We start from the raw sequence: 24,777 nt of genomic DNA, 5'->3' as shown, positions 1-24,777 counted from the left end.
GTTGAAGCTAGTAACGTTGGGCTTCAAAAACACCTGTGTATTAATTTTAACTATCGGGCTAACACAAATATCCCTTGAATCACTTATGTAGTTTTGCCTTTTCCATCTTGGCAAATCAAATTAGCCTAAAGACGCCAAAGTCGTTGTAATTATGCATCTTTTGCAACAACACAGCTTCTTCTATTTTTGGAACAAGCATAATCTTTTCCTTTTTTCCCAAGGTACACAGAAATTCAACGTCACATTGAATTAAAGGCATGATGAATTATTTTCCTTGCAACATTTATGAACACTTTTGAAAGTTGAAAATAAAGTTAGGTCTCCAGGGTGTCATACAACTGAGCGATTAGATTGGTGTTCAGCTTTTTTTTAACTTATGTATGGAGTCAAAACTTATTTTGACAACACTGTCACACAGTATGGCAGCAAATCAAGTATTGTAATTATGCAACTTCATCAAGACTGTGTAGTGTATTGTTTTAGGCAGCAGTTTTTATATCTTAAGTATGTGATAGGGTGAAAGTGAAGTGATAAATATTCATTACCTTTTGTTTATTTCCTGAATAGTATCTTTATCCTCCCATCACTTTCTGTCAGATATACCATTAAAATGCATCTCGCAGGATATCTGCTATAATGCTCAAATCCCGGGCTTCAAAATCTAAACAAATGCAAAATAATGGCCAGTTTTGAATAACAATAGAACTCCACTTTATCTCAAGTATCTACTCCCAGGAAGCAGCATATAACAATATCACAGTGCTGTCACTGTCAGTGCTGTCACCGTAAGATATAAGAAAGATATATGCGCTGCTCGGGCTGAGGCTTTGTCGACATGTCCATGGTAAATCATGTCGTAGTATTCTGCTGTGGCAGATTTATGCTGGGACATAATCAGATGTAATCAAGGGAAACAAGTAGGGCGGCTCCTGCAGAGAATTGAAGAAAGGGCAATAGCCCACAGAATGATGCTAAAAACCTGTTTGTCATGAACACACAGAGTGAAGCCCGTCAGCAGAGGACAGAAACCACGGCTGCTCTGTCATATCCATCCTTGTTTTTAATTTTAAAGTGGTTCTGCTGTTTTTTAACCATGATTTGCTTTGGTCTACCATTCCGATCTGTGGGAGTAGTGCAGAATAAACAACTGGGCGATGTCCTTCTAGTTTCATCTATTGTGAAGTCACAGAGTGAAAACATATTTACTTTTGCCCTCTCTTGATGGATATTGATTGGATAAAAACAGGCAACACCAATAATACACTCAGCTAGTTACCTGCTCTGCAACACTGCCAGTCACTTTTGAGATGAGTGTTTCCAGACAAGGACAACATGAGACCTGACAAGTGTGGGACAACTACTACTCAAAACATTATCACAGAGGTCATTTACTTGGTATGCTTTGGGCTAGCCAATATTATTTTTACTCTACCATTTTTGTTTTTGTGCTAACAGTACTTTAAAGTCCAGATGGCAGGCCTTGGTTGAGAGAATCTTCTGTTTATGTGTAGACCTGAGCGATTGAGAAGGACTTTATGTCATGTTAGACACAAGATTAAATAGCCGTGTCCGGGGACATGCACCCACAGGGCGTCGGCACCCTGATACCTCACACTGTGGCAGTCGATCTGTTGGCCTCATGACCACATTGGGGTGGAGAGTGTATTAGTTTTTAAAGATTGACTCACAATATAAACTTGATCAAGAATGTGATGAAAAGGCAGGGTTATTCCGACTGTGGCTTTCCTCCTTGTGAGAAACTATCCAGCCTGTCCTCAAAGTGGTCACTGGTCAGGGAGAGACTCATGGCATCGTCAAGGTCTTGGTATGAGCAGAACCGACTCCCTGACCTCTGTAATTGAGATGCAGGATGAATACTGCATTCGTATCAAATGAAAAACTATTTTAACGCAGACAGGAGGAGCAGCTGCCAGGGAAAATAAGTTGATCGAGGAGTTGCCTGCCCCTTGTGGTTGAGTGGTGAGACCTGCTGCCGGGTCTATGATTAGATTGAACATGCACTAATTTAGCTCAAACTTGCAGCAGAGGGATATGCTCCATCCATGTCGAGAAGTGACGGCATCCCTAGGTAGTGGCTGGAAAAATGTCAAATTGTTAATTGAACAAGAGAGAGGTGTTATTACAAGGGGGAGAAGGCGTGACTAAAGAGCTGGGTTTTTTTGTGAGTGTGAGAAAGGGAAGTTTACGGCGACACAACAGCCATCTGTAGGGCTTCTCTGGCATCGCTCTAAGCATGATGTGTTATGAGACTAAAAGTTAAAGAGATAGTCAGATTTCCTTTTTTTATACTGAAAGGCAAATAGCACGCCCGGGCATCATCCTGCCAGATAAGAGCTTCGACCGCTGTCATTGTGCTGTTGCCAGGAGTGTGACTGCAGATTCAAAGCCTGTGACACGTCAGCTTTTGATCTGAGAATAGGCAAGGGCATCCGAAAACCAGTGTTCAATGTACAGTTTGCTCACATGACTGTGCTGAGCTGAAAGGTGGCACACAGAAGCCGCTCTGTTAACGATAATCCGTGTCTGTGTGCGTAAAAGAAAAGACTGATAATAAATACTGCGAGAAATGCTTGGAGTATCTGTACACACAGGCGTTAAGCCGCTAATGCCTTTATCTCATTGACTCATACTGGGGTTTTTTTTTGTAAATTATTGTTCTCTGTCAACAATTCCCTAAGTTTGCTTATTTAAGATAGCAAATTCCTTTTGTACAGAGGGTTAACATTGGACTGTTAATATGTTGTTTTTCACCAGGTTTTATTCGTGGTGGAAAAAAGAATAGAGGTGAGGCGGTGCAAAGCTGTGTGAGCTGTAACTCATTATGGGCCTCTTTTCAATGCTGTTTACTGCTGGATTAATCTTCTGTCTCAAGCTGCTTGGTAAACTTCCTGTTTGCTGTTCCTAAGGAGACAGAACAGGAACAGAGAGAGAAGAAATTATAGATCATTGATTTGATTACGCATATGATTGAAAAAAATGTTTAAATTATAAGAGGCAGAAAAAATGATTGTGCTTACAATCTTGCTGTACAGCTCATTTACATTGTGGTAGTATAGAAGAAACGATGGGAGAGAGCAGAAGCGTTATAGCGAAGAAAGGACTGAACATACAGTACACTATTATATCACGTCTGAAAGGAAGACCAGGGGCTTTTTTTCACAGAGCTTTTTGGAATAGGAGTCTGGTCTAAGATTACAGGTCAGCTAGCCATGAAACCTTCACTTTCACTTAGGACTGGTGGAGCAGATAGAGAGACAGAAGGAAAAGGAGACCAGAGTAGTGAGGGGGCCAAGAGAGAGAGAGAGAGAGAGAGAAACAGCATGAATTAATATATGGTTCCTGACAGGAAGCAGGGAGACAGAGGGCAAAGGAGAAAAATATGTCACTGGAGGAAGAGTAGGCAAAACTACACCTTGCTGCAAGTTTTAATTTGATGCAATATCACGAATCTCTCCTTTGTTAACCTTTATTTGGTAAGTTATTTTAGAGGATAAGTCGTGCAAAATTTTGTATTTTTAGCATCCTTACCAAGTCCAACGAAAAGCCCCCAAAAAATGGATTTTTCTTTAGATTTTCAAAAAAAGCCAAAGCCTGATATAAGGCAGGGCAGTATTTTTGGTGCCATAGAGCTCCATTGTTTTTTAAACTCTATATATTAAAAACACATAGATTAGCCGACTAACTCCCCTGTTTCTTCATTGAAATATACACAGCCGTAGATCTACTATTTTGAATCGATGAAATTCTCCTGCTGTTGTATACTCACCTGGCCACCAGATGTGTATTCATCTGCAACCAAAATTCCTTCCCAACAAAACCGCTTTTTGTTTCTGTAATTATCTACCAATCCCATCTGTTTTAAAACTCTTGTTTAACAATTAAATTGATTCAAATCTTTGGTTTGTGGCTAAGTCCAATAAATAGTAAATGACTGAACTTATATAGCGCTTTATCAGGTCTTGTCGACCCCTCAAAGCGCTTTACATACTACGAGTCATTCACCCATTCATGCAGAGCAGTACCACTTGCTCTACATTCATGCATTCACACACCGTTGGCCATGCCATCTTGCCCAAGGATACGTTGATATGTTGACTGCATGGGCTGGGGTTAAACCCACAACCTTCTGCTTTAAAGACGACTGCTCTCCCTCACAGCCACAGTCGCCCTTTATGGGGTCAGAGAAGAATTTTCACAAAGTTTTATGGAATAGTATATATGATACCTTTAAGAAATAGAGACCGTAGATGATCTGATGCATTAAACAGATAGAGAGTAAGCCATGAAGGATGAGCCTTCCTCTTAAAGAGCTTATGGAAGTGGAAAATATATGCATTTGTTCTATTCTTCAGTTTACTGTGCATCAGTTTGAAAGACACATCAAGCTGTGACTGAGCGAAAATGTGCCTATACTTTTAACAGTATAATAAAAATATTGAATCAGAAAAAATAACAGTTGGAGAGTAATGTTGTGTTGTTGTAAAATCAACAATCTAACTATCTCCCAAAAACAGCTTTTTTTCCCCCTGTGCTATTTCGTATTCATTAGCGGTATTAAAACAGGAGTAGTTGTTATGTGACCAATTTAAAATGTCCTTAAATGGGTTGTGTGTGTCAAAAGCTCACGTACATAAGTCGCACAATTTACAAATGATGCTGCTTTGCATGCAGTAAAAAATCTGTCCAGTTAATTTCTCCCAGCACTTACGATTCAAATGTTGGCAGTGTATCTGCTCATGAGGTCCTTTGAAGGGAAAAGGAAAATGATAATATAAAACAATCATGGCTTCCAGTGAGGAAATGTATCTATTAACTGCCTTGTCAGCCCTCATTACCGAACCATATATATCACACACTAATAACACATTACATGTCATCATGGATTGAAATAACCATCACACTTCATGATTAAACTCATCTGTTAGGATGTCATAAAAAACAATGCACTGTAATTTCCTGATATGAGGCGACTGGGAGGTGTTTTGTTTTCTGTGATCTCCATTGTGATTTTTTAATGACAATATTAACACTGTCAGTAATAGGCAGGCTGATTATAATAAAGCTTTCTGCTTCACACACCTCCTTCCTCACATACCATGACCATACTGGGATGATTATGTGGACATGATTGATGTTGATGCTATAGTCTTTCATTAGTCCTCTTCATCTCATCTGTTTGTATTGCAAGTATATAGTATGGTCTTCATGCTAAACCCCTCAAACTCATGTGAATGTGAAGTTTGATGCGAGAAGAAAACATCACAAGTAGACATAATTGGTTTAAATGATGAATACATTTTCTCACTTCTATTTCATCTACTGTATTTGCTTTCTGGTAGCGTTCATCTGTCTCCCCATTTCTCAAAGACGTAGTGCCATCTAGTGTGCATTGCAGCATGTTGCACGCCAGGGTTGCTCATTGCAGTCGTATTATTTATTCATGGGCAATGCGCAATAAAGAGATGCAGACTTTTCCCAAATGCACATGTATTATCTTGTAAAAAAGGCCTATCCTCTTTATATCCTTACTGCATCTGACATGTGGTTTATTTTATGTTCATCAGGTACTTTTGGGGAGGTTTTCAGTGAATTTTTGAAGTTTTCTTTATCAATAGGGAATCGTATGAAACTACTCAAAATGATGTGTTGTGTAGTTGGTTGAAATAGGAAGCATCCAACTTTCAGTCACTCTCTATAATGGTTATTTCTTGTCAATAGTGCACATTATATGAAATGTAGTAATCATTAAGCCACTGTTAGTCATCTTAGCACGTCAATTAATATGATAAGGGTTCTATTTTAGCCAAGAGTCAAATATGTGTAAGTGTATTTTGGCAGTGTGTTCACGTGAGGTGCTAATTAAATATGTGAATAAACTAAAGATGAGTTACTCATTCCCAGTTTAATTCACACTTGCTACAGGTTTTCCCTGCAAGAAAAAGTGTTAATCTCTCACTTGTTAAAATAAACTTAATGTGTGAGGTTTAGTCAAACATTGCCAGTCAATCGCTTGCATTGAGTGTAGCTTTGACCCTCTGGGCAGTATCAGAGCCGCTGAAGTGCTTTGGCATCAGTGTGACAGGATTAACACATCAAAAGCAGAGTCGGGGCCTACAGCAGCGTCACACAGTCAGTACAGCACCTTTCATGTTCTGCTCAGGTTCACCACAATTTCACGTAAGCCAACAGCAAGTCAGACGGAAAAAGATAATGGGGCCAACCTGCTGCTATCAGGCTTTCCCTCAGCTTCAGTGAAATATGTCAAATTCTGTGTTTGATGAAAGATTGGAGTTCAACAGGCTCAAGTCAGGAAATGATATCTGACTATGTCACATGGCTGGGATGCAAAGAAATATTTAAGTCTGACATTCAAGCTGAAATTATTGCTGCGAGCCTGCATGGTCTTACTTTCTCATGATGCAAACATTCGATAGACGACATGGAAGGAGAATTAAACTGTTATCATTTTTTGGGGGAGTCAAAGAGTTAAGATGTCTTAGGGTTAAATACAAAGATGTCTAATCCCTTTGATAAGATGGGGTAATAAGTGACGGTGGGGCAGGTTTATAATGAGTTTTCAAATGAGATATTTTAGAAAGACTTAAGCTCAGTTAGGACGTACTTGACACAAATGCTAGATTTGTACCTACCATTTGTCATTAGAAACTTCAAGGGCATATATCAATGTTTTTCTTGCTTTACCAAGGATGTTTGGTAATTAGTAATATTGATGAAATGCTTTGCAGGCTACAGCATAATTAAAGGAATGGGGTATGTGAACGGTTGTCAACAATGTTCAAGGAAAAGTTTTGTTCACACGCTATATTTGTGCCTATATCATGCTTGGGATGAATAACACCTTAATAAACAAAATGTCTAATGTGCTGCCAATACAAATGTATTCTCTTATATTTGCAGCATTAATTACTGTGTGTCTGTGTTTGTACAAATATGATATGTGCATCATTTTCAGCTTTAACTCAAAGGCTGAAACTGCTATATTGAAACACAGACTGGATTTTTTTACAGGGTTTTTTCCACTTATGTATTGACCCCTATCTTTGCTTAGGTGTTTGACATAAAAGAGAAACTGAAGCTGTCAAAGAAATTTTGGTCCAAGCTGCCCGAGGCGATGTGTGTGGAGGACAGAGTGACCGCTGGAAATGCCAGCGATGAGGAGTGCTGGAATGGACACACCAAGGGCAGGTAGGTGCACCAGGGCCCCGGGCTAATGCAGGCTTAAACAAAAGGTTATTTCAAGTCCAAAGTCGGTTCAATTCTGTCTAATCGGATTAATCCTAGAAATAATAACCAGATTTAAACCTTATTTAAACAAAGCTGTGCAAGGGTTTGGCATATTTTGACTGTTATTAATCAACCACTAAAATAGGAAGTGGTCTCTTTGGTTTGTATTCACCCTTTACTTTATATTCCAATGTTTCAATGGCTTTTTGTCAGTATTATAGTTTAGAATTGTTTGTGTTTTCATTCTTTAAAATGTGCAACTAGCAGAGTGCGTCCCTGTTAATCTGATTTCATTTTAGACAAAAAAGTGGCATGAGTGCACTAAATGCCCACCGCCATGGCTGAGGTCACAGTTAATTGATTTTGCTACCTATATCCATACCATCAGCTGTATGATCAAAAGATGTTCAGCTTCCATATTTCAATTATTTTGATAACTCTAAACATGGTCATTGTATCTTCTATATTGGTGTTGGATATGGAATTGGCTGGTATTTTCTGTAAAAAAAATAGATATGCAACAAATATATACATAATATTCAAATATAATATAATATATACATAACAAATATAATATAATAGATATATAACTAAATAAATGATGCCCAGTGTGCATCAAATGTTCCATAACTCACTGAGATTTCCGAGGTTTGTTCTGGAAAATGATGTTGTGCGGCAGAATTTCTGAAAGTCCCTCACATGATGGCCTGCTGCTTAGTTATCAGACAGGACTGCAGGCAGCTGATGTGCTTACTCTGAAAAAATATATTACAAGTTTGTCAGAACATTGACTCCAACAAGAAACATTACATGATTCGGATGTATTTCAGCAACACTGTTCTAACCTCTGAGAGCTATTCTCAAGTCTGTGTGAGAATTATACCTCCAGTTTAAAACAATATTTATGTATCAGTGCACCCTTAGCCTTTCTCTAGTTCTTACTATTGACTTCGGACTCCTGATAAGGATAATTCTTTGCACGTGAGCGAGCTCGCAGCCTATAATCCTTTGTCTAGTGGTCAGTGTACTCAAGTCTAATCCTTCCTTCAAAATTAGAAAACTATTTTGTCGTTTCTGGGTTGTTGTTTTTTTGCATTATCAATTCACATTAGAAAGTCAAATAGTACAACTGAAAAAGATTGAACTGAAAGTAAAAATAATACCATCAAAATGGGTTAAGTGTAACTTGTTATTGTCAGGAGAACAAGGCATTTCAATTGGTTGCCAGTAGCTTCATATCAAGCTAAGTTAATTAGTTAGTGTGATGTATAGAGATATTATTTTAAGCTGAGTGGAATTAAATCTGGAAACTGTTACTTACCCCATTTCATTGTCCCTACCCAAATTAAGAGCATTTATGAAAATCCCCAGCAGAGGTCCTCATTTTCCAACCATGAGGTTATATTATTAACTTGGTTTAAAAAAGGGTTTTCTTTTTGATATTCTATGCATTTTTTATTACATGTATTAAGTATTGTCCTTTTTTGGACATACTTTATGCATGCTATGGCTTTTTTATGTGGCTTACTTTACCCTGACATTTTTTGTAACAATTTGGATCTTTGTGACATAGAACGTTCAAAAGATGGTATGTCAGTAAAACACATACTTCTAGAGAGACTTCACAACATACTTTATTATAATTAGTTTGAAAAATATTCATTGATTTGTGTATTTTTTGTACCATACTTAACTATAACTTTTTTATTACATACAATACCGTGACATTTTCATGACATGCCTTATTGAATTCACAAGGAAAATGAAAATTCCATCAAACCAAAGCACAAACCGTTTTTTTCCAAGGTATTTTTCAATGTTTTTGGACATTTAAAAAAATAGTTTCTCACTGGAAAACCAATGATGGACCGCTTAGTTACTTTTTTCTTTGACACTCACTGGATTCCTTTCCTTTTAACAAGCCATTATTTGTATTTTATATGTTGTATTTCTTTCCTTTAAAGATACTTTCCTGAAGTCCAAAAGGATGGACTCACCAACCAGTTGAATAACCCTGAGGTGAGTGTGGACATCACCCGCCCGGACACCTTAATCCGCCAGCAGATCATGGCTCTCAGGGTGATGACCAACAAGTTGAAAAATGCCTACAACGGCAATGACATCTACTTCCAAGACTCAAGTAAGCAATTTGTCACTTTCCCCATGCACACACTTGACAACATGTTACTTTTTGTCTTAAGGCAGGAAATGTATTTTTAGGACCTGGTTGGTCAAATGCATGCTCCAACTTGTCACTCATCTTGATAAGCTGTTAACTTTGAAATAGTACCTAGCCTTGAGGTGAAGGTAATCAACATAAGTAAAGCCACAAGAGGCACAGAGTGAGAAAATAGCAGGCAGTGTGTAAAAAAGCACAATGTCAAACGGTCCAGCAAACCTGATGAAGACAGAAATAGAATAAAACACTCAAATATAATAACTTTTTAATCTGATACAGAAAACCTGTTAGCACACAAATCCAGCTTATAAAGACAAGTTCTACTTTAACATTATTTGTGAAATTGTGTCACTTGATAATGTCCAATTATAACTCTCCTCTTAGCTCTGTTTTGGTCATCACCAATTCGTGAGGTAAAATATCAAGCTATGTTAACTATCTAGCCTCTAACTTTGTCTGCCTGTCACTTGTTGCTTGGCATAGGGTGTACAGTTTATCAAAGCTGTGTTTGAAAAAGATGAAGATGGGGAAAGTCAAAACAGTTGGCTTAAAGACGCTAAAATGCTGCAAGGAGCTAAAATGGGATTTGCAGAAAGGTTATAGTTGGCTGGAGGTTTATTACTATGAATAACACCTCTCACATAGACAGTCGTTTGATCCACTTTTAATAAAATAAAAATGTTAGTTATCGCAGCCTTACATGACTGTGCAAAAGATGCAAATTGCTTTAACTCTCTATGGGGGATCTTTGTTTGCAGAATCCTGTTAAACTGGACCTAAAAATATAAGATAGCTTCAGCAGTCACTCGTTTTGCGTCAGAGGCTTCAATCTGTTGCTGAATCACATCGCCGTTGGATGAATTGTTGACTATTGTTTACATTTTCATTGATGTACTTGGTCTGGCTTGTGTTTTGTCATGGTGTCGCAGGTGATGAAGGCAGTGGCTCAGGCAGTGGCAGCGGCTGCACAGAAGTCTGCCCCACAGAAATGGACGGTGCTGCCTCAGAAGCCCCGGTGGTGGAAGCTGATCGGCGCGGGCCTGTGGATGACTCTGCCCCGCACCGTGAATCCTCTGTAGCACTGCCAACCATTCTGGCCCTCTCAGCCCTGGCACTCCACCAGCTATGGAGATAATGCTGGAGGAACCAGCTAAACATGGACAGCAGGGTTTTTCTTTTCTTTTTGCAGTTTTTGTATTCGGGCAGGTTGGAGCTACAGTCAGGCCGACTATCCATGCTGCCAACCTCGAGGCTAGAGGAGTCTGCTCTGAAAAAGAGAGCAGCCATGCATCGTGATTTCCCACTTTCCCAAAGATCGTGCAGTGCCATCCTTACACTTGACATTTTATGGCATCACCTCACCACCTAACACTGATGCCGACCCAACAAACTCTGCTTCAGAGATTTCTTGCACATATGGCAGGTATTAATGTAGTTCTCCATGTGGAAAAATATAAAACGCACTTTGATTGTTTTGATTTTCTTTTTTACGCAAAAAATGTTTGTGTTGAAAAAGGTTGAGAATGTGGTCACATTAGGTAACATTATATTTTAAAACAAGTACAGAGGATAATGACAGAAGAAAAAAAAAAGGAACATTTTGTTTTTGCCGCAAGTTTTAATTGAATCCTTGTTCCATTGCCATTAAATCATGTGCCAATTATTGATTTTCGATGTGTTTATCATCACATATCTGTTTGTTTTTAGATCAGATGCAGTCACTGAATCGTGTTGCTTAATCTTATGTTTCACAGTCATTTCAACCATGATGTTTGTTAGCTTAAGTGTATCATTGGTTGGTCATGGATCTGCTCTGTGCAACAGTCGCCTTGTGCTAAACTCACATTTTGTTAAAAGGGATAAGATTGACATTTTTATATATTAATTTGCCTTGGATAAATCTTTAAAACATCTCCTATTATGCTGTTTTTTAGTGCTTGTTTCAGGAGTTAGCAGCCTGGACAGAATGAATGGTAACAGTTACTTACTTACAGAGAAGGTCCCACAAGTGTAGAGTATTACCATCCCAGTGATGCTGGTTCTGTAGGGTTGTGGGATAGATGGTTATTCATGAATGTCAGAGAAAACATTTGAATCCACCCTAATATATAATGATTGATTGATTTGTTCTCCATAAAGAGTCATTCACCAATTATTCAGAGCTTCATTGAACCGGTAAGCATCGCTCTCTATTTGAGATTTACAAATGATGTTTTTTTGGTATACATTTCTTTAGATATTTGAACTATTCTTAAATATACCATGCTGACATTATACATGCCTTGTAGGCCAAATAATGAAAAATCATGACCTGGACATTGTCCATATAAAAGGCACACCAACTCAATACATCACTCTCACAGATGGAAATCTTGCCCTGCTTGAATTTTGAAATGTCCTTAAAGTAACTTTGGCCCCCAAAAAGATATATGTTTCTTCCTCAGAATACTCTACAAGTACTTTCACAAATATTATACATTTCAAAACTTCAAGAAATGTTTAATATCAATGTACAGTAACAAAAAGAAAAGACTGACACTTTTGAATATGTGATTGATTAGCCAAAGCTTATCCTGTAATTTATTTCACAGTTTGGATTAGTCATTAAAATTTGCATTGTGTGTATAGCTCTACAAAACTGTAAAAACAAGTGTTGCTATTTCTGCATATGTATTAGCACTGTTCTTTAAAAGGTCAGAAAATGATTAAGAGAAGAAATAGCACACAGTGGTTACTGGAAATGCAAAGAAAGGGCCCCTAAATTTATCTGTAAAGCTCGAATGGTTATGTCTGCAGCACAGACAGGCTGGAAGCCGACCACAGTCACCTGTGAAATGGGAATCTGTGGAGACCGGACAGGCCTGAATGCTCCGGTGCAGCTCCTCAGTAGAGCGTACTTACAGAGAATGTGAGAGGCCTGGCACTGCTGAGGGGGGAGGACAAAACCAGCCTGTTTGTACGTCCACTGTTCTCTGAGAGCCGCCAGCTCCATAACCACCAGGCCAGCTAAGCCTACATATTCAAGGAATTAACCAGTGTTCGCAGTATATCATTGATTATTCGTTAAGCTTTTCTTTATTGCATTTAATTCAGCATTTTCATCCACATTGCAAGAACAAAAATATAGAACAAATGTGTCATTTTAAAGGATTCTTTATTATGATCTTACAGGATGCCCTTTTTATGTTTTGTATCATTGAACTTTTAATGGTAATATTTTTGCAATAAAATTTAAAAACTCAATGTCTGGTCAGAAAAATTATCTGACAAATAAAATTAGCTGGAAACACAACGTCTTTTTACAATCAATGCAATTCTGTATGGAGTTAAATACTAATGAAGTGAAGTTTGATTCTAATTTCAAACAAAGAGGGGTGAATAACTAGTTAAGAAAATATGCCTTATTGTTTTCCAGTGCAATTAAAATGATTGCAGTTGTGTTTTGTTACTGTACTTGAGAATAAATATTTATTAAAAACATTCCAATATATTTGTATGTTTAGTGGCTGTTACAAAGACATTGTAAAATATAAAGGGGGTTATGCTTTTAGAAGCTCACTAATAGGAATGCTAACAAAGCACTTAAAGTAAACATCAATTTTGATTGGTCTTTTTTCAGATATAATTGTTAAATCATTGTTCTTATTTGAGATATGATTTAATATTCAAAAGTAACGTTTTAGTTCATATTTAGGGTTAATATTGTCCCTTGCATCACAGTAGGGAATACAGTACATTGGCAGCTCCGTCTCTTTCAGGTTTGTTAAAGTACTGAAGTGTTTTTAAGAACAACGGGGGAAATCTAGGCTTCCTCTGTGTACTTTCTGTTTGTGAAGTCTGCTTTTATCAGAGGTTCAAAGCCTCTGTTTCTTCGTTGACGCAGGTAGAGCACGAAGATAAGAAGAAGCAGCAGGAGGCCGATGAAGACTCCCCCCAGAGTGGATCCCAGCATAAACACAGCTGGCCCATCTTCTGTAAAAAAAATGAAGTACAGGTGAGATAAATTTCCCCTCTGTGAGACGAATAAAGGTATTCTGATTCTGATATTCATAGAGAAATATTTGCAGCAGGAAAAACTAAATGTCGTTCCACATAATAAGATGTTCGAAATGGGGATTTGATAGGTTTGATGAGGCTTATAATTGACATCACTGACTCAACGTTTCTCAGCTCTCTTGACTCAAACACTAACTTTAAAACCCCTTGTTTGCAACAGAAACTGCCCCCGTATGGCAATTTAAAAACACTCAACTAGATAGTAAATGGCAATGCCGTTAACTAACATGGATTCTCAATCTTTAAAAAATGATTGTATTGTTAAAGAAGGTTGATGAGTGTTTTGCCCCATGAAGTAATGCATTCAAGTGACTCTTCTAACATTTTACAAATTTATAGCCTTAGAGTCTTATCTGTGTTCAGGTGAAATTTCAAACGTTTAAGGTAAAAAGTTTGACATTATTTTGCTCTGATTAAACAAAGAAAAAAGCAAAAAAACAGATTAATTCGCAGACTTAATAATAATAATAATAATAATAATAATAATAATAATAATAATAATAATAATAATAATATTTGTTTTATTATTATTAATCATTTGAATTTATATAGCGCAGGTACCCAAGGCCGCTTTCCATTTGTGGCTGGTGTAGCAGTTGCTGCATAAAGGTAAATTACCAGAGGATTCTGGTATAAAGACGTGTGAACAGTAAGCGTGAAGATATGTAAGACACGATTTAGCATGAGGCCAACAATAGAGCGGCCAGTTACTGGCAAAAACAAAAACAAAACAAGACAAAGATACAAGCGGAAAAGCAGCGATCAGTCTACGCCAGCGTTCTCTCTCACACCACAGGTTGTAAGTTGGACAGTGCCATGCTAGCTGTTCCCAGTCTTAATGCTCATATTTAACAAACAAGTACACTGGAGCTGATCTTATCATCTTACTTTGGTAAGAAAGTGAATAAGCATATTTCCCAAAACATCAAACTGTTCACCTTGCTCACCTTCAAGGGCAAGGGCATAAGAATATCCCAGCTGCTCGGATGCAATATAAATCTCCTCGTTGGTGATTGGAGGAAAGAAAGGACCATGTTGAAGTCCCTGTTGTGACCAATGGGAGCCATCTCATCCGGGAAGGTGGCGTTGGATGGAACAAACCTTCTCATCCACTCGTCGAAAATGGCATCAGTGAAAGCATGGAGCACCTGCAAAATAAACAACCAAAGAAAGCAAACCATGGTGATTACAAGGAAAGAAAATGTACTGTTTGATGTTAGAGTAAACCATGAAATCAGATGCTCACCAGAAAGATGGGGTCGTTTGCTGCAGAATGAGACAAAGCGCTTGTTCCATTCAGCATGGAGTGGACGAGGTTGTGAAGGTTACTGACCGATTCATCAAGTTCTCCATCTGGTTTGTCGTACCCTTCCAGAGCATTTCTGTGTGTCAGAAAGCACAAAGTCTGTTAAGTTTTGCAAAGAAATAGCAGGTATACATTTAGGTATTTACATTAAATAATAATTGGTAATACATTTTAGAGTTTAGTACCTAAAACTGAAGGAGGAGTTGGTGAAGTATGGAGGGCTGTCGAAGTCTCTGATTCCAAGACAACTTCTGACGTCGGTCATGGTGGGAAGGGACGTGTTTCCCCTCTCCATTATCCCTCTCTGAATTAAACCCTCACTGGTGCCATTACACAGAGTCACGAGGCGATTGTACTCATCCAAACTGGAAATTAATAAAATGAAACATTAAGATGTGATTTTCAAAACCCAAACATGCATTATTTCATCATAATCAAACCAATAATTATATAGACTGTTTCCCATCATGATTTTGTGCTGACCTGTCACACACCACGCCCCATCTGGAGAACCTGGACTGGTTGCTGATGAGGGACGGGTTATCTGGGTTTCGGCCCCCCAGCAGAGAGTCGGTACACACATCACACTCACTTTGGCCTGTGGCGAAGTTCCAGTAAGGGATCGCAAAGTTCTCATTGCCAGTTAATCTCTGCAGACAAATGTTTTGAAATTAGTTTACATAATTAGTTAGAATGTTTATTACAGTTATCAACATCAACACTTTTGACGGTCCATACGCAGGCCCCCAATTACCTTACTGTAACTGTGACTCCCTCAATTCAAGGATCTAAATATCCTCTACTTCACTACCATTTTTCCAATGTTGGACCGATTGTCTGATTCTTAAAATGGATTAATAAGAAATAAAGCCTTGCATTGTTGCTGATCACATCCAGTCATGCCAGAACAAAAAGTGTAATGTTTTTTTTTTTGTTTTCAGAAGATTACACATACCTGTAACTCTCGTTCCAAGCTGAGGAGGTGATATCTGTGCCATGTGATGAAAGCAGGTCCTTTGTGTGAGAAATCTATGGCTTTGAACGGACGACCTGGACCTAAAAGGAGACACAGTGTTGCATGAGCTCAATGTGATCACAAGGTGACCTCACTAAGTCACAAAGACATCATCCTGTTTAATATACTGTTATATGTAAAATGATTATGAATACTTTTGAATCCTTGACAAATAATTTCATCAAAAATTATTTCTATCATCCGTCCAACATTTTAATCATTTTAAATCCACAAAAAATCTAAACTTTTCATTGTGTTTAAAAAAATATTGATTAGGTCTAGACATCATAACAACTAATCATTCTGGCAATAATTACAGCAGTTTTAAAGAAATGTGACACTGCTCGTTTACCAAGAAGTGTGTCCCGGACAGAGTAATAATGCTGCCAGACAAAGAAGTCGTAGATGGAGATGTTCGTAAACTGGGGCTCGGTTCCATTTGGTCCCAGGAGTCCCAACCAATGCTGGGTGGCAATGACGTAGTCTGGTTGGGTGGTGGTCTTAGACAGTTCCAGGACATTGAGGAACTCCTGGAGCTCTTCGGGGGTCAGGGAGTGGATGTTTTTCCGCACAACAGTAGCTTTCCTCTGGTCACAGTTTGGTCCAGTCCAGCCAAATTTGCACTGACCACAGTCATAACCTGCATAGTTACCTGCAACATACAGAGAAAAGTAACACATCAAATCATGTTGATGTTATTCCATGTTCAGTGTGAGCCATTAATTAAACATAGTTACATGGTTAAATGTTTCACAACATTGTGAATTACTCACCGGTGCATCTGCAAGTCTGATTGAAGAATTTTGTGGGCCACCTCTCTCTGTCATCAACATTTCTCAGTCTGTACGGTCCTCCCCAGGGTTTGCTGTCCACTCTAATAGCCGCACAGCCTCCTCTCCCTGACAGAGAGCCGCACACATTGGCAGGGTCTGAGCCCAGAGCAGGGCAGCACTGCTTGGACACAATCCCCTCAACTGTGCAGCACACTCGAGGAAACTGAGCATCTGCAGGCTCAGGCCAGAGCAGCAAACAAAGTAGACCGAGACCCAGAGCGTTCATCATATTTCACCAGTTTGTTTCCTCCAGTCAGTCGTGAAAAATCAGTTTGTACATCAACTTTCAGCAGTAATAAGGTCAATTAGTTCCACCAGGAGAGTGTGGAATCTCAGTCTGCTACGGTCCCGTTGTGTATCTTTAAATTAGATTCAGGGATAGTTTTAAATTCTGTGTAAACATCACTTAAAGCCAAATCATGTAGTGTTCCAGTGGGTTACATGCATATTAAGAAAGCCTGTGATTTATGTCCTTGCTTAAATAGAGCCGAGCAGGATTAAGTCTTGGGTCTTGTGATCATCACCTGACAGCAGAGCTGTGAGCTGTGAGCTGGACTAAGATCTGTATGAATACCAAGAAACTGCCTGAAGGAACTATAAAATATATCACTTTGTACAAGTGTAAAAGACTTCAATGTTACTGTAGTTCTATGTAAAATGGTGAAAAATAGAAAAACAAGAGAGTGGCAATTAAGTTAGAATTTCCGCCAACTGTGGAGATTTGTTGAGCCATTCATAGCTTCTGTATGTTAATAAAATAACAGTTGGAAAAGTGTATGTGGGGCCAGTATCACAGAGGCAATAACTCCTTTAGTAAATCAGTAAATTGTATTGCCGATGATCCACTTAAGTAGACCATAAATTTAGATTAATTTATTGAGCCGCTAAATATCTTTTTGTTCCATATGTCAAACCTTTCACCCCAAAGGCCTGTGATGTGCATGTGAGGGGATGAAAGAGCAACTTTAACAATTGTATATTGTTCTCTTTCAAACACAATCCATAAGACATCTGCAGGGATGAAAAAGTACTGTATAACTAAAATACTGTCAAATTTTGATGCACTTGTACTTCCCTTCAATATTTTAATCAAATTAATTTGTATATTTCACTCCTTTTTTTCAGACTGCGGTTTTACAATCAAAATGAAATAAGCTCGTACAACACAATACATTATGTAGGATTAAACAACTGGTTCTGATGTTTTAGTTTCCCTTTAAGGCCGAGTCATTTTTCCGCTAAACTTTTTTTAAATTGACATTAAAGTATAAGGAGGTAATCAAATCCAGTCCGTTTTTTTCTCTTTCCTACCCCATTAACTGTTTTACAAATCCCCAGGTTTATCTGGTGATATATAAACACTTAGACACACTGATATCCTATATTGTCACATGTATTAATATATCAGTAAGTGGAATATTTTACCATGGAATAAGTGTTTATACTTTTGTCACTTAAAGCATATATTGCTTAAACCTTTGTACTTTTGGGATTTGAATACTAATAATAAAAGATTTCGTCTCTAGGAATAAATACATCTTGTGTTTTTAATTGTATGTCTAATTTTTGAGTTTTGAGAGTATTTTTAAAAAATTGTTGCTCAGTGTGACATCAAATAACGTTTTGTTGAGTCAAAAATCAATCAGCATGCACATATATATTACAGTGCATGCATTATGAAACTCAAACAACAAGGAGCAGACCAAAAGTTTGTGTTGTTCCTTCCTAGAAAAGAAACACAAACAAATACCGGCTGTGACAATAATTCTGAGAAAATTGAATGTGTGAATGAGTACTTCAAAGAATGGTGTCGATGACGCTCAGGAATGAATGAATGGCTGTCATGTGAGCTAGTGTCCTGTTCACCAGTACAGTTTGAAACTGAATTCAGTGAGGTGGGCACGTCAAACACACCATTTATGTGGATTGTCTCTCTTGTATTATCACCAGCATGTATTAGGTTTTTCTGTGTATGTTTTTATTTTGCTTTTATGCGTCTTACAAAATATGTTTCTTTTTTTGAGCAATAAAGTACATTTGAATTTAAGGAAAAGAAAGCAACCATACAAAATGTATTGATAACAAAAACACAAACAATTATTATCTTAATGTGTTCCTTTTGAACCCTTAACCTATAATTTGAAATCCTTCACCACACATGGATTCACACATGAGCATCCCACACTTGTGACCTACCAGGAAGATAATCACTTGCTCTATACTTTCCTGTAAGGTGCTAATATTGATGAATGAACATGATTGTAATCACTGCATCTAAGAAATAGTTATTGTTTAACTTGTTTTCGTAAAGCAGCCTTTTGTTCAGGAGCTCCCCTCATAAAAGACACTTTATATGAGTGAAACTCCTGATGCCTTTGACTGTTATGCAGTGGTCTGGCATGTGACTGCTTTAACCACTCCAAAGAAAAAGCTAACACGAGTTTTTCAAACCTTTTCACTTGAAACTGTTGTTAAGGGAGCTATAAAGTAAATTAACTGCTCATCATTACTCAGGTTAGATTAGGAGAAATATAAAAAACTGGTAGTCTGGTACTGTTCCTCACCTCTTTTTAGAGTCATAAATCAATCCATATAATGATTGATTTTGAAGCACAAAGTCATTCTGTCCGCTCATATCCTATAAGCACATTATTTCACTGTCATTGCAAAGAAATACAGCAGTCTAGCTTTGTTATAATTAGAATCCTGGTTTAAACTTAAGATATACTAAATCACATTAAATGTTCTTTGTTTATGTTAATAAAAGAGACTCTGAAAAAGTGTCCCAGTCTGAGATACCCTTACAGTATGAGAGTCTGTACATGGAAGAGACGTAAACATGGGATCATGAGGAAACTCGACCATGTGAGGTTCACTGCTCTCAACAGGATTAGTGAGTGGAATTTCTGGAATGAGTCAATTCAATGTTTCTATAGAAATTATTTCACATTTATATCAGAAAAAAATCCTAAATTGTGTAACTGAGAGGAAAATTAATGCTCAGGCCTGTCAAGGAAATGATCATATCTTTTTGTAAAAAAAGGCATAACCCAAATCACATTAAAGAGGAGATAAAAACCAATGTTTTCAAATTAAGAAAAACATGCCTGCCTAAAAGTTTAGCAAACTAAACAAGGAGAACAAATATAACAAAACTAATTTATCTGATTTAAGATGTATTCCTTTGAATGCAGCACTTTAATGCTTAACTAGGATTATGTATAGCAGCTGATAATATTTGTCAATCTTTTCATAACCACTAGATTAATAACTTTTTAATGATATAGCATGTCATGTTTTTAAATTACTTTTTGTTTATGTCTCTTTATTCAATAGTTAGTGTAAGGAATAATAAACTCAATTTACAATCTAGTTATTTATTCAAAATACTCTGAATTTTAACAACACTGAAATACACCAGTCATGTCATGTCCTTTCAAATTATCTTAATACAAATATTACTCTTTAAGACATCTTGTTTCCATTAATTTAACACGCTTTGGTATGTTTTATACTGAAACTGACTTGACTGAACAGATTTATTCCTGCTGGAACACAGGATGGTGCCAGAGAGCCATGAAGGGAAAAGCCTTCACATATAGCCGAATGGCAGGATTGCTTAGGTGACTACTGTATTTAATACAAGGATGATGGTTTCACTATAAAACATATTTCATCTTGAAATATCTGCTCATCAGTCTACAATAAAATAAGAAATGATTAAAATGGTTTTATTACTGTCAAATAATGATTTAAGGAGACATCAAAGATCTTTTTATATAAAACCACAAAGGAATAGTGAAAAGAAACGTTTCACTTCTGTGGTATAAAACTCAATGCATCTATTCACTGTCTATTCATTTAGAGTTCCACTTCTCAGGTCCAACATAAGAATACTCATAATAGCGTGCTTTGGAGAAGGACAAAGGAAACCATTCTGTTAATAGTCTTTCAAAGACCGGTGATTATTCATTTGTTAAATGATGTACCTGTTACCATGTGGATAAAGAAATGCTTCCATTTTCTTGACAGCTCTGTGGAAATTGCACTTAACACGAAGCCTACTCTGCATACATTTCATTGGAACATCCTGTAGCTAAACAAGAGAAGGTCTTTTATATGTTTTTAATTGAAGCCACTTCAGTTACATTTGCAGAGAACTGAGCTCGGTGTCCTGGAAACTGTTTAAAAGCAACCAATTCATACATTTTTGCTTTATTTTGTTTGCTATTATTTCATGTTGATGATATGTAATGTGAGATCCACTCGACAACCCTTGGTGTGTTTTTGGTTTACTTCTCCATATTCATATTCCTTTTTTTGTTCTTTTAATTGATCACTAATTCTAATGTGTTTGTGAAAATGCAAATAAACGAAACTTTTATTAAAATGAAGGAGGATTAAGTATGGGTCATGTAGCCTATGCGTGTTCTGATCCAATCTTTTCAAGCAAGGATACAACACATACAAAAAATACAAAATATAAAAAACAGAAAAAAGGCACATTTCAAAATAAAACCAGTAGATCATGGCTAGTTTACAACATATCACAGGTCATATGATTGCTTGTAAATTAGATAAAGTGCAATATACATTTGCAATACTTTACGTCAGCTATTTAACTATTTTTACTTTAATTATTCCAACAATGGGAATACAATATTAGCATTTTTTTAATCCGGGCATGGAATTATTTGAAGAAACAAATGCTATCCTATCAAACCATTAAATATACTTTGTGTGATTAATCTCTTTTACATGGTACATTACTCTCTGTTTATGTCACAAAACCAAACTAGAAAAGTCTTCTATGTCTTTTCCTAGTTTTATGTTTACATTTCTAGTTTTGGCAACCACAAATGTCCTAATTGAGATCTTCATACAAACACATTGACAGTGCTTGTAGGAACTATGGAAGTAACTAACTTACTTTCACAAAAATAGAGAGTATTTTGTAGTGTGAGAGAAGGAGTGATACTGTGCAGAGAGGGGGGTGCAGTGGCTGTAGACAATAGCAGGGGGCAGTGTTGCTGTTCCTGCTGGCCCTGGTTCACTGGAATGACTGGCCCTAACAGTTTGCATTTCCTTCAGGATGCTCCGAGAAATATGCCATGAAATAGTCTAGGATTGGACATCTTTGTACTTTAACTGTCACCATTTCAAATTTCAACCATGCCAGGCGGTGACTGACAGTATATACAGTCGGCTGGGTGGTATGCTGTCATATGAAATGACTAGCCTGCATAGAGTTTTAATCCTCTTTAAGACTCCTATCCATCTCTAAATTAATATCTAGGGGCCACATATCCCTCTGCACTATTTTGTACTTGTAAAACCCTCTCTTCTTCTCGTGCGAACTGATCAAATTATTCACTGGAAAATAAGATTAATAGTTATGCTGCAAGACATGCTTGAGGTCAATTATTTGGGAGATGCCAACGATAAACTCATTAAAGTATAAAGCCAATTCAAGGACAAGCAGCATGAAGAACTGTGTTGTAGATTAATTGACATTAAAGGTCAACATGCGTTCAAATTGACAAAGATGCTATCCATTTTTATCAGAATGAAGTGCGCAGTATATGGGAAACCTATAATGCTCATTACATGCATTTAAATGAGTCTCTTCTAATTACTAATCAGTCTCTTGTACCATTAGAGATGGAAATTAGAAATACAAAACAGACCCGTAGGCATCATTCACTGAGAAAATCTCAGAGTTAACTTTATTGCTTGGCATTTGAAAATGAAAACCCACAACCTTCAAAACTTTTGCAAATATTAATATTCCGAAGGCGGGAGAATTGCTTTTTGTTATGTGTTACAATAAAGAACTATTGTTTTTAAGTATAACAGATATATTTTTGTTCATAAACAACAACAAAACTAAACATCTGGGTCTGAAAAACAAATACAAAAAAAACTATACTGTTTATTTTGCAAGCCCCAATCAGAATATTGGCTAGACCCTTCAGTGATTCTTTCTTCAGTGATTCCCGCCCACCTCTCTGGCAGCTTACCGATTTACATTTGAGCATAATGCAGGCATTAGAGGAGGCACAAGGCAGCCCTGATAAGTTACAAAGTGCTCCAGGGGTAAACCTCGTAAGAGAGGGTTTGGAGTTATTTACAGCGTTCAAATCCTTCAAAAATGCATGTCTGGAGGATGAGATTGGTTTTGCAGTTGATGCTTTGCACACAAAGCAAACACAATGCATATGGAGGGTGTTTAGCTGTAAATGACCAGATGACATTAATTCTAATTGACTGATCTCATCTCATGCTCAGGACCAGCATGTATGATACTGCTCAGGACACAAGGGTCCTGTCAAAGCACAATGTTACACACAAAGCAACAAAACAGAAACACTAAGATTGGCTTAAGAAATGAGGAACACAGGGGGCTAAAAATGATTTCTAAATGCAATTTAATTTTCAATGAAGCAATACTTAAGTTGTATGGCATTTTCTATTCAAAGATATGTTTTGATTGTGCAATTCTCATAATAAGAGTGCTCAAAAATTGCAAAGCCATTACAAAGGAGGTTAAAGGCAATGGAATTCCTTCTTATCACAAATGCTTTCTGTACAGTTGTTCCATTTGAAATGCATTTAATTGCAAATAGAAAAGAAGAGAGAGAAAGCCAACAATGCGAGGGTCTGAAGCATTTTTCTCGTCTGCTTTGAGTGAGCGTATTCAAATCTAAGCGGGCAGACAATGAAGGAAAGGAATCGTGCTCTGAATAGCCGCTCTCTCTCTCCTTTTCATTCCCAGGCCAATTCACAGCCTTCCTCTTCTCTGCTGTTAGGGGCGGGCTTTCCCCTCGCAGCTCAAACTTCCTCTGTAGAACAACACCTGATAGCAGTAGCAGCAAATATGTAGTCACTATTCATCATGTCAATGTGAGAGACCTGCGTGGGAGTCTTGGTCCTCTGTAAATACTGTCCATTACAATCTTCATGAAATACTTGGAGTCCATGTTGTGCTTTCATAGAGCTGTTCACCCACTCATTTGACAAGGATGCTGCTCCTCGCCTGCATCAGGCTTTGCTTTTCCAGGCTCTTCCTCTAAAGCCATGGCCAAGCCTTGACCCAGGATCCCTCTCCCCACTCCTTGCACTGAGGGGAGGAGTATCTGGGGATCACGGAGCACAAAGTGCTTGAAGCCTGTGTCTTTGTTGGGGCAAGCAGGGAGAGAACACCCCCAGCAGATATGCTGACAATCTCGTGGGAGCAAGAGAAGAAGTTGAAGCAAGAAAGTGCACCCTTCAAACTTTCCAGTGCAGTGCTAGGAATTCTATTTTTTCTCAACAAAGATTTATACATATTTATACAAGCCCAAATACTGATAGGAAGGTGGTAGGAAAAAAAATCTTGGAATTGCAGAGGTAAACTATATGTAAATGCCATAAAGTAATAGACTTGTAGTGCAAATCACACCATTTTATCTTTAATTTTGCTTTCGTACCCTCCCCACTCCCCCCATCCTCTTTCCTCTGGCTTAAAGGTGCATCAGAGATATGCATTTAAGCATATTCAGAACACGGGGCGTGAAATTAAATGTGTGGCAGAGTGAGAAAAATATACAGACGCTGGAGATGCCTTAAAAATAGTCATTTATGCAGATGGAGAGGAGTGAAATCATTTGCAATGGGATGACCCTCTCTCCAAGCATTTCTCCCCTCACTGTTCTTCCCTAATCTTGCACTGTATCTTCATTTTTCATTGAACTCGCCAGTTTGCTGCTAAGCAGCCTTGTAGATAAGGCAAAGTGCTAAAAGGAGACGACAGAAGGAGCTCAGTGGGCCCGTTTCTATTGCACTTTCACCCAAGGCAATGGGCAGAATTTAACGGATTCCTTCCAACATATGTTTTTGCCAGATAAGTAAACAGTGTGTGTCGGAAATGAAAAAAAAGCATTTGCAATTTAATGACATTACAGCTCCCAGCTTAGCCCGCCGTGCTGCGAGGCGAGGAGCAGAGAAAGGGGAGAGCGGAAGAATGGAACCGGGTGTCATCAATGTTTTTTTTTCTTTTCCCTTGCAAGAAGCAGCACCGAATTCTTCTTATTCTTTTCAAACCCCTTCCCTTCTCCATCCCTTCCTGCTATTTTGTTCTCTT

The 24,777-nt window shown here is 37.7% G+C and overlaps 2 protein-coding genes across 3 annotated transcripts in view; one reads left to right on the top strand and one right to left on the bottom strand.

The window, feature by feature from the left end:
* Positions 1-11,108, top strand: part of gpc6b (glypican 6b) — a 69,563-nt gene extending 58,455 nt beyond the window's left edge. For both annotated transcript variants that reach the window (XM_063887486.1, XM_063887485.1), the window contains 3 exons: positions 7,091-7,227; positions 9,231-9,406; positions 10,375-11,108. In XM_063887486.1, coding sequence (XP_063743556.1) covers positions 7,091-7,227; positions 9,231-9,406; positions 10,375-10,580 — 519 coding nt within the window. In that variant the 3' untranslated portion in view covers positions 10,581-11,108. The remainder of the gene's footprint in view (positions 1-7,090; positions 7,228-9,230; positions 9,407-10,374) is intronic.
* Positions 11,109-12,000: 892 nt separating this feature from the next.
* Positions 12,001-17,225, bottom strand: dct (dopachrome tautomerase). Its single transcript, XM_063887487.1, is given in 9 exon segments — positions 12,001-13,417; positions 14,449-14,532; positions 14,535-14,649; positions 14,748-14,883; positions 14,993-15,172; positions 15,291-15,457; positions 15,763-15,863; positions 16,175-16,474; positions 16,596-17,225. Coding segments are annotated over 9 exon segments (1,542 nt in total). The 5' UTR covers positions 16,885-17,225; the 3' UTR covers positions 12,001-13,247.
* Positions 17,226-24,777: the final 7,552 nt, after the last annotated feature.

This window comes from Eleginops maclovinus, chromosome 7 (genome assembly GCF_036324505.1).
Source record: "Eleginops maclovinus isolate JMC-PN-2008 ecotype Puerto Natales chromosome 7, JC_Emac_rtc_rv5, whole genome shotgun sequence".
Taxonomy (NCBI): Eukaryota; Metazoa; Chordata; class Actinopteri; order Perciformes; family Eleginopidae; genus Eleginops; species Eleginops maclovinus.
Note: the sequence above shows the minus strand (reverse complement) of the source record. Positions and strands in the feature narration are given on the sequence as shown.